This window comes from Centrocercus urophasianus, unplaced genomic scaffold (assembly GCF_019232065.1).
Source record: "Centrocercus urophasianus isolate 14NV4802_14NV808 unplaced genomic scaffold, USGS_Curo_1.0 seq_26, whole genome shotgun sequence".
Taxonomy (NCBI): domain Eukaryota; kingdom Metazoa; phylum Chordata; class Aves; order Galliformes; family Phasianidae; genus Centrocercus; species Centrocercus urophasianus.
The window spans coordinates 11,670,471-11,681,221 of record NW_024884822.1 but is presented as its reverse complement, the minus strand read 5'-3'; the positions used below and the strand labels follow the sequence as shown (position 1 = coordinate 11,681,221).

Sequence of the window (10,751 nt, the reverse complement as noted above, 5' to 3'; positions counted from 1 at the left end):
TCATTAAAATTTCAAGAAAGAAAAGGAGTTCGACCTGGTTTGTGCCAGCTTCCTGATGATTTGTGCTCTCTAATTACATCCCCCAGCCCCTTCACCTCCCATGTGTTGCAGTTGCTATGGTAAGCAGCAAAGATTGTCCCATCAAACATTAATGGGCTGTTTTCCTATTAACTTGATGGAGCTGGGTTAGAGATGTCGTACCCACAGTTATTGCCTTGGCTGCAGCTCACGCAGGAACCAGCAGCGGCTGCTTGTGCAAACACCATCACTGATGCACAGAGATTGTCTGGAAATTACCAGGTATTTCTTTTGCAAGCAAGGAACTGTCTGCTGCACAGATGGAGTGTTGCAGGCCCTCACCAATTGGTGCAAGGCTGAGCAACCTGTCTGTTTGGAATTGTGGGCACACTCATTTCAGAAGGCCTTGCAATGGCTCTGAGCAGTGCAGTGCTCACCTTCCCTGGGATTTTGGCTCAGCCTGGGAAGTGCCCCCTGGGAGAGCTCTCTCAGAGCATTTCCACCTCATGCCAGGCTGTGCTTCACCTGCCCAGCATGGAGCTCAATGCCACTGTGCACCCCTGGGTGCCAGACCTCTTTAATGAGCTTTGGTGGCTTGGAGAGTGCTGACTCCCGCTTCCCCTGGAAATCCAGCACAGAGGATATTTATTAGATAAGATATAAATATTGGTTTATTTATAGCATTTCAGTTTGGCATAATGTGGCCTTGTACCTTTGTATGTACGTGTTTTTCCATACCTCATTTAAATTTCAGACGTGTACCTCCATGAGGAGTCAGTTCTTTCTCCCAAAGCTAACAGACCAGGGCAGCGGTTCCTGCACGGACTGTGAGGTGTCCCCTCTGCACACTGTCAGACACAGAAGGCAGAGTTTGCACAGAAGCTGAGGCCTCATTTTGCAGGGTGGTGCATAACCTGGACATAGAGCTCATAACTTGCTTTCGGTGTGTACACCACACGTGCTGGGTTTGCTTTTGTGCAGATTTGTGCAGCCAGATGTGGCTTTGTGCTCAGGAACAGGCAATGCACCAGTATTTGTGGGTGCTGTGGGAATAGGATCCTGAAAGGACGTTGTCCATGCAAACAAGGCAGAGAATACTCCCATCAGTATCTTTAAGGATAACATTTAGGGAAATGAAGCTCTGCAGCTCTGAAACCTGCAGGGGCTACAGCAGCTCCAAGGGAAGAGCTGCAGGCCCTGTGCTGGTGTCACTGAGCTCCTCTTTGGGCCCCAGGTGCTTCTCATGTCTCAGAACTGGCACAGAGGGGCTCAGAAGTTGGCACAGGGTGGGAGAGGAAGAGGAAGCTTCTTGAAATTGTCAGGTTTGGTCTTGGTGACACAGAGGAAGACTGCAGAAGGGCAGCATGCTGGATGTGCTGGGAACCCATTGGGTGCCTCTTTTCCACATGGAGGTGGTTTGTCACCTGGTTACAGATGCTGGGCACTGCATGGTGCTAACAGGATAATCAAGGCAAGCAGGGATCTTTCAAATCCTCAAGCAACAGAGTTCAATTAGATGGAAGAGATTCAATTATGCTTAAAAAGAAACCTGGCTATGAGCATGCAGGATAGGGCAGGAAGATGTATGCAAAAGCATTTCATGGAAAGGTAATTATTCTATCAACAGGACTTGCAAAGCAAAATTGGCTCATCAGTCCCAAGAGGAAATCTGAGTAACTGTGGTTAAGGAGATGATACATGGACCAGACTGGATTCCAGCAGAATGCAAAGGATGAGAGCCTCAAGCAGCTGTAAGTAAGTTTGATTGATTTCCATGCAGTTTTGGGCTTCGTAATATTCATCAAGATAAAGTCTTACAAATCTGAATTTCCTTTGGGTCTGAAGATGCTGTTTCCTCCTCCCTAGCATCTCTGCACAATGTAACTTCAGTAACAAAATGCACAGGGAAAAGTCAAACACTTTGCAAAAGAACACAGACATTTGAATTTAATAAATTATAAAATTAGAGATTCTAATTTGTATATACACTTTTAATATACAAAAAAAAAGGCTATTTATTGCAATTTTCTGTTAAGGTATATGTAAGTGAATGGAAGTTGCATATAGATACTCAGATGAACATAGCTAATACTGCATTGTAGGTGAGTAAATACGACATTAAATGTGTTACTAAAATAAAACATAAAACCCTTTGAGTACTGGAAAAGCACCATTCATAAAGTTCTCAAAATATCTGAAAGCATTCTATGGAGATGTTGTGAGATTCTAAATACTGCATGGATATACGAATACAAAAAGTGATGCGTTCATAATGGATTACAGAAATCTGTAAAGGAATGTTGGTGGAAAAATGGCAGTAGATTGGAACCAAAGGCAACAGAATTGGTTTGAGATTATTATTTTTTTTCTGTGTGTGAGGAGGTAACACTTGGATGTTAAGCTTAAACAAGAAGAAAAATGGTAACTTAGAGAGTTGTGTATTGTATGGCTTGGCAAATGCATATCAGAAAGTGCGTTGCTTAGTGGGAGTACGTTTGCTTTAGTTCTCAGAGCTCTGAGACAGTCTCTGCAGGAGTACAAATCAGTTTACGTTTGATCTCTTTAGTTTTTGGGGAATAAGTTAAAATACTAATCTGCTCATTATGTGTCAAAATGCCATACTCAGGCAACAGCAGAATGGTGAAAGGTGACATATGCCGATGGTGCTCTTTCCCAATCGCAGCACTTTAGGAAAGAGGATGCAGTTGTCAAAGTTCAACCAACCAATAAATGACCAAAATTTTCACTGTGTGACAAGGAACAAGTACCAGCTTACCCAACCTATTGACATGTGCTGCTTTTTCTTTCTTAAAAGAGCTCTGAACTCTCTGCTTTCCAGTACAAGAGTGGTAGAGGTTCTTAGGAAACTACCATCCTAGGGAATTGCTGAAAAACATCTTCTGAGATATGCATGTCAGCCTGAAATGAGGGAGTTTTTCCCAGTACGGAGATTTTTTTTCCTTGTACAGCAAGACTGTAAAGAGGAGGCAGCTGGTGCTCCTGCTCCAGGAGGAGATGGGCCAGCCTGTGTCTGGGCAATCTAGACTGAAGCTGCTCTTACAAATGTCACTTCAGTATTCCCCAAATAGCAGCTAGGAAATTATTCAACAGAATTAAAAATAGCAAGAAATAAGAAGGTGAGATTGAAAGAGGAGCGAGACCTTCCTGAATGCAGGTGGCACCAAGCACTGTGTGGAGTCCCCTGCAATCACCAGGTGGAGCACAGCACTGCACCAGCTTTCTGGGAGGCTGCCCCCCATCCAAAACAAAGCCAAAGTTTTCACCTTATTTGCAAAATTGCCCTTGGTCTGTTTGCCTGAGAACAGAAAAGGCAATGCAGTTAAGTTCCCAAATTTGAATCAGCTTTCTGAATCCTCATTGCCTTTGCAGAAAGGTCACCTGAATTGCACCAATTCCTGCCCTGCTTGCTACTGAGATGCAAGTGGAAAGTCCTTTGGAAGGAGGAGGCTACTTGTATGGCAACATCTGAGCTGTGGGTGCTTCCCCACATGCCATTTCTTCACACTGCCTGGCTGCCTATGCCTATTCCTGATGCTAAGGAAGACCAGAAGCTATAGGGTGCATTACCTCAGGCTTCTGTAGGCTGGCAACATGGATCTCCACAAAGTCACAGAGAGGAAAACAGGCACCAAGCAGAGAGCAAACTCCTCCCTCCCTCTTGCCTAAGTCCAAGCCCCAACCCTTCTCCATCCTTGGGTTTGGTGGGGCTCTTTCCAAAGTTTATCATATGCTTGGATGTACTTCTATGACAAAGCCTGGGTTTGTTGTTTTTTTTTTTGTTTTGTTTTGTTTTTAATTTTCCATGGACCTAAAAGCAGGACAACATGAAAGGGAAGAGATGAGTTTAACAGCATCTGTGTAAAGGAAATCTGAAATGTGAGAAATACTCACTATGGCCACCAGCTGTCAGCCCAGCCCCAGGTGTGCTCCTCCTGGGGCACATAGCAGGAAGGATCGCATCAGCCCTGCTGTGCTTCCCGGCTGGCGTGTCCTTCTGTGCAACTCCCACCTCTGCACCACCTGTACGACTTCTAAACACTCACCAGTGCACCAGCACAGTTCTCGTACGAAGGGACTCAATGTCACACCTGCTCAACACTTCCCTCCTCTGCTTCAGCTCCCTCCGCCAGGCTCTTTTCCTAAACCAGCCTCTTGGCCTTCTGAGGCTTCTTATGACAACCAGCGCTGCAAAACCTGCTCTTTCTTGACCCTTTTCCAGCACATTCGGCCACAGTGGTTGGATGAAGGAGGGCTGCCCCAGGCAGGGTCACAACGTGTACAGTGCTTCTGAGGTTCTTAGGCAGCAGTAAAGTTTACGGACTGTTAGAAATCTGACGTGTCTGATGACATCCATGTGGCTGTGTAGAGACTTGGAGCAGCTGCAGACACTGCAATAGCTGGAGGATGAGGTCTTATTCTCAGACTGGAAAATCCAAACCAGGGCAGAATGGTAAAAGGAGGATATGGGGAAGCTGAGACTCTGCAGGAGGCTGACCAGCAAAGAGGAAACGAAGGGAAGAGTCCAAGCTAGGGGACATTAGAAAAGCTGAGCTGCCCCCTGCAGAAGGAAGGGCAGCAGTGCACGCTGCTGGTACTGGGAGAGCCCCGGGCTGGGGAGAAAGGACCATTTCCTCACCTACTTCTGCTCTCCACAGGCTCTGCACGGAGCCTTCAGTGCCTGATTTCCTTCCTTACTACACTGTTGGGATGGCAGAAATAATTCTGATGATAGATGCTAGAGGCTGGTTCACACCGACCTCCCCATCACCCAGAGTGCTCCCAGAACCAAACAACTGATCTGATTTTGTCTTCTGATCTCCAACCAGGAATCTGGAATGACTGGTGAAAACTATGATGACCCTGAGGGGAAAAGAAGTACTCAAAGGGTTCTCAGGTTCCACGTCTCAACGTTTCCAGCAGACCTGGTACTGCATGCACATGCATGAACATCTAGATGTAGGGCACAGGGAACGGTTGTTCACTTCTGTGCTAATAAAGCTGTCTGAAGGAAAGGAAGAGAATTTTTAAAAAAATAATTTCCTCAAAAATAACCTTGTCCTATGGGAGAAAAAAAAAACACGTTTTCCTAGTAAAGCACCAAAGAAAAGGCAACAAGAATCCAGTCATCTTTAACTTAAACAGCTTGTGGGTAGAAAAAAGTCAGGTAACAAAAAAAGCACCAACCAACCAAGGTCACTGAGGCTGCTGCGTGATATGAATGGATACCTGTAAACACAAAGAGCGGGCTGTCAGCAGGCCAAGTTGGCCGGACCTGCCCTAACACAAAACGCCCTGCATGTATATTCAAACTTTTAGGAGAATCCTCTGAAATGTTTATGGAAACACATAAGCTACTGGTTGCCAGTTTTTAATTTACACATAAATATATGGCTACAGAATTTTCTATATATTTTCTTACAGAGTCCTGGTTAGGAAAGCTACGTAAGTACGTGCCCAGCTGCAGCTTTGCCTAAGGCAGCTAAGCGTGGTGTGGCTCGTCCTTAAGCACCTTCCTGAACCAGAGCTGGGTTAGCGCCTGGCTCTGCGCAATGCGTGGAAGCATCACAGGATTGCTGACCACCTGCTTGTCAGGATTAAAGGGGTTCTTAATGTCTCGGGACCATTTTCCTCCATCCTAAATGTAACTCGCATTACTGCTCCCAAGAAGTTTTACGCAGCCATAGAAGACATAAAGGAGCCCATAAACAAAAAACCTGCTAACCTGGCCTAGGTATTAAGGTTTGTTTGGATTCAGTGAAATGCTGTCATGATATTGCACTAACAGTCTCCTGTACCCTGGAATCCTAGCCGTCAAAGTGTTCAGATTAGCACTTACAAAACAATCTGTCCTTTCCATTTATAGTAGGCTTTAGACTTTGGCATCTCTGCCATAGCACCACTTTGATATTTCCCCATTTTCAGTCTCTATGACATGGGCAATACTACGATGTTGGTAACATCTCTATAAGAGAAAAATGTTTGTGCCCTATTTCCATTTTAGTTTATTTTTCTGAGAGTCTCTTTTTTCCTTTTCTCAGCAATCAGCTCCTGGATCCTTTGATTCCTCGTCCTTTCGTAAGGTATCCTCCTCTGTGTGATGATGTTGTGCTGTGACACTTCGTTATCCAGCCCATCGATTTTATAGGGCACGTCCACCGCGTTAATTTCGGGGTGCTCGTCAGTGGCATTGGAAGGAGGCACGTGGGGTTTGGAAACAGGAGGAGGACTGGTGGTGGCAGGTTGTGTGGTGGAAGCTCCCGTGAGAGGGCTGAGGGTTGTCAAGAGCTCCTCCTCAATGACGTTATTCTTATTTGCGTTAGAATCTGTTGCATTGCCTTCCTCTGTTACGTTGTTGTACATATTACAGGACTTGCAACAGAGCTTATTGTAACCAGGGATTGAACAGTACCGAGAGAGAACTTCCATGCGGCAAAACATTGACTTGTCTCCTTGACAATGATCTTCTGAAAGAGAAAAAGGGAACAGATAAATAAAGAGCTTTTTCACATTAATTGGTAAAAGAAACACAGCTGAAGCTTTGGCAGTGGGCTGAGGGTTTGGTATTTAACGTGGGCTGGGAAACTGGCAAATGAGCCTTCTATCAGCAAAAGCAGACTTTATGCTAAACCTAAAGCTCAACTCACTTGCAGGGAAGCAAAACCTGATTTGAACTCTGTGCACTGGCCCCATCCACAAAATAGACCTGAGTGCCAATTTTTGGCTTTGTGTTCTGCAAGTGCTACCCTGAAGACCGATGGCAGCATTGCCTGAGTATGTTCCCATGCTTGAAAAAGAACTGGGGTATTTATTCAGCATAAGGTTTTCCTCCTCTTCCTAGACAGGAGCTGCCAACAAACTCCAGTGGGATGGAACCAAGCCAGCCCATTGGCCACTGGGAGACTCAATAAAAAGCTCTGATTTTTGTGTCTGAGTGAAAAATAAAACATAACAAAAGGGAAAGAATGGTGATTGACAGGTCCTAAACTGTCAGCAGCTACTATGACCACTGTTACATTACAACATCACAATACAGGTTTCATGCCAGATCCTGCTCCTGCTGAACTTGCAGGTGGCATGCTGTAGGTTAAGGAGTTAAAGGGAAAGTGATCATACTGTTTTACTGCCTATAAGAACCTCAGTGAAAGTCCATTCAGAGATGGCTCAAGCTCATGTGATTTCTGCTCAGAGGATATGAGGACTGGGTAGATTGGAAGAGGACAGATGGGGCAGGGTGAGAAGGCTCCACGTCAAGAAAGCTCCCTGTGCTCCGTTCTACAGACAAGCTCTGTATCTCCTGTGCCTCGAGGGTGAGGTGGTGGAGCCAGGACTTTCTGGAACTGCAGGGAAGGAAAATCCCAAGACACAGCCCAGGCAGAAAGAGAGAGGAACCAGAGGGCTCAAAGGAGGACAGTGCTAAGGAGAAAGCCAGCCAGACCAATGCTTGGCATCATCAATAACCAAGTATGTTCTCTGTGACCACAGTGCTGAGACAGACAAAATCACTTCTGCTTCTCCCCTGCTCTTACTGAATCTCCACCAACTCTTACGGTAAAAGATGAGTAACTACAATTACTTGCCTTTATTCAGAGCGCATGTGGTCGCTCAGCACGTTTCTGGAACTGCCATTTTACCATCCTGCTAGGAGCACTGACTTACCCTGCCAGCAACCTTACAGCAAAGTAGAGAACCAGAGCAGATGCAGAGATACCAAGTGAACCCCGAAAGTCTAGGCGTCGCCTCTTCACTCATTCTCACTTAACAAAATAGGGCATTATAGGTGTTTAATTGGCAAACATATCAGTCTAAAATAAGCTAATAAAGATCACTGCTGCTTTAAAATTCTACTACTGACAGAGAAGGCTGAAAATATCTTTCTTGCATTGTATTTATACCCCAGTTGTTGTTTGTTGCAGGAAAAACAACACTCTCATTCCTGTTTTCAAATGCGTAATTCAGTTTTCAAATGCTAAACTGAAGAGGAAAAAAACCTACACTTTCCTTAGGAACCTAAGGATAGTACTTTGGTTTGGGACATGTTCTCAAACCTGTTGACATCTTTTCAAACGTGTTTCCAGCCTTTAAGAACTAGAACAGCTGTTATCTGCAGGCATAACCCTGCACAAAGGACTGCATGTGCCTGCAAAGCTTTATGTACATTTTAGGTACCATATAGAGTTCCCTCTGAACATTCTGCCTTGTGTCACATCAATCTGATACAAGCATGCATGAAAAAAATGCATGAAAGTGCATTAAGTGATAAGTGCAGTGACATCTGATAAGTTACATAAATAAACTTGGTATCTTACAACTGCTAGAATGAAATTGTCGTCCACTATCCAAACCAAAATATCTAGATTTGCTGAACTTTTATTTATTTTTACTTGCAGTATGCATGACAGACTGGAAGTATATCTCCAAAACATCAGTAAGAAAAAAATAAATCAGTTTCACAGTCACTTTGGTACACATTAGTCTCATAAAAAATATTGAAAAGCAAACTGAATTGGCACATCTTTAATATTATGTTAAGTACATACAAAACACTAATAAAATATCCCTGATAAACCAAAGTGCATATAGACATAGTGCACAATGCCCAGATACCTTATTGCACCACTCTCTATAGCCATCCATCTCTTGAAACATCACTAAACATTGTCTATTTAAAGGTAACAGTCATGAATATATTTATACAGTTAAACACCAAATTATTTTACATAACAGTATTCAGTGCCAGATACGTGTCTTTGCTTTTTCACCTTGTCATGTAAATTTTTAACATGTTTCAAGAAATTATCATATTAACAGCAAAATTTAATATGTGATCACATGATAATGACAAGTTGGAAGTGCTACACTGTTGAAGATCCAAAGATTCAGAAATGCCACTTTTCTAACGAGCATGATCAATGCAATACGGCAGCAATTTGCTCCACGACTGCAGATTGAAAGTTGATACGCTTTCACTATTGTTACTGACTGTCACAAACAGTATTATGACTTTTGAATTCCAAATCTTCAACACAAACACGTACAGTGAAGCAACAATGCCACTTAAATCTCAGTAAGTCAGGTAACAGTCCTGTCTTCATGAAGGTATGGATATGCACTGTGCAAATTAACCTCGGATTAAATTTACTGCCTTCTAGTAGTTATCGTTCAAGTAAAAACCCTCCATATGAAGATCAACTCAAGATCACCTGTTTATATTTAAAGCTGGATCTGGTAAATTAATGCCATTTACATTTCAACATTAAGGCATTTTTCTAAAATTCTTCTAAGCAAAAAAAGCAATAAAAATTGAGGTAATTCTGTAGTAGTTCACACTGTTATGTTTGCCAGTTGACACGTCTATAGAGCACACACACACACACACACACACACGCACAGCCGTACCACTCACGTCAGACATGCACATGGTGAAAAAAGACCAAAGAAGTAATGAGTATAAATAGCTCCTTGCTGAGCAGCTGGAGATGTCAGAGTCAATGAAAACATCCTATTGCCTCCCCCAGGTAAACAAAACCAACACCACACAACCTTCAACACGGACCACGCCTGTTTTGCTTTGTTTTTGTCTCTAAAGTGACAGTAAACAAAACTGGCAAAAATTGTGTGATGGGAAAACATATGCAGCTTTTCACGAGGAAAAATATGTCAAACCACCAACAGGAGGTCAGCAAGAGCATCATAGCAGCACTCAGGTACCTGCAGAAACCAAGCGCCTGGTACCTGGACCAGCACCCACAGCTCACAAACACAAATGTTGGGGACAGGAATAAAAAAAGGAGCAGCAAAGGTGAGTAAAGCAATGGCACCACAAAGGAAAATGGAATGGATAAATTCTTTCATTCAACAGGCTACCCTGTCAGAAAACTGAAACTACAGAGTTATGAGATTTAGGGTCTTCAGACAAAGGAGAACTTCAGCACTACAAGGTGTCATTATTGTGATGTGATCACATTCACAATAAGTTCTCAGTTTTGCTATCAAACTGAACATCATGAACCAGTAAGAGCCTTTTTTCACCGTCACCAAGCAACAAGCAAACTGACCCCAGCTCCCCTTCAGAGGACTGCAACATACCTTGGAGATCCAACTTCACACATCCAACACTTCAAGACCTCCATCACCAGTGCTACACAAGCTCCAGAGAAGAAAGACACCGAGCACCAAGTGCCTGGTGTGAAAAAAAGATTCAGCCCAAGATTTAAACTTGGCCAACTCAAGGGAATTTTCCGCATAGAGAGAAGAAGAGAGCAAAAGGCAAAGTCCACATTCTATGTGGCATGCATTTAAGGGCAAAGGCAGAGTTATAAATGGGTCTTTTACTTGAAGATATTTTCTGGATAGGGTAGTCTGGATCAGGTCTCGACAGCCATTGTATCATGTAGGTTTTCTTTGAAGGATCAGAAATGTTTCCTAGAACGGAGGAAAAAAAGATACAGCACAGTATATATTAGCACTAACAAGCTGATCTGTCACAAGTGGATAAACTAGGAGAGTGAGCAGGCTCAGGTAGCAAAGGAGCTAAAGGGTGATGGCCAGGCTGTGTGGTTTGGGGCAGGGGGCTGTTCTTTCAGTTTGCTACAACTTGTGCCCAACACCTGACAACAAACACTGAGAGCAGCCTGAAGTACAGCTTTCCAGCAGTACTTCTCACAGCACCATTAACTATCTCCTAAGATACATCCAGTTTAGTCTAGTTACAC

General features: G+C 43.7%; 1 protein-coding gene across 1 annotated transcript in view; it reads right to left on the bottom strand.

Annotated features, from left to right (window-relative positions):
* Positions 1-1,935: 1,935 nt before the first annotated feature.
* ADAMTS2 (ADAM metallopeptidase with thrombospondin type 1 motif 2) overlaps positions 1,936-10,751 on the bottom strand; it is a 168,423-nt gene continuing 159,607 nt past the window's right edge. Inside the window, exons 21-22 of the mRNA XM_042826472.1 lie at positions 10,372-10,461; positions 1,936-6,503 (exon numbers count right to left, since the gene is read on the bottom strand). Of these exons, the coding sequence (XP_042682406.1) occupies positions 6,037-6,503; positions 10,372-10,461 (557 nt within the window). The 3' untranslated portion in view covers positions 1,936-6,036. The remainder of the gene's footprint in view (positions 6,504-10,371; positions 10,462-10,751) is intronic.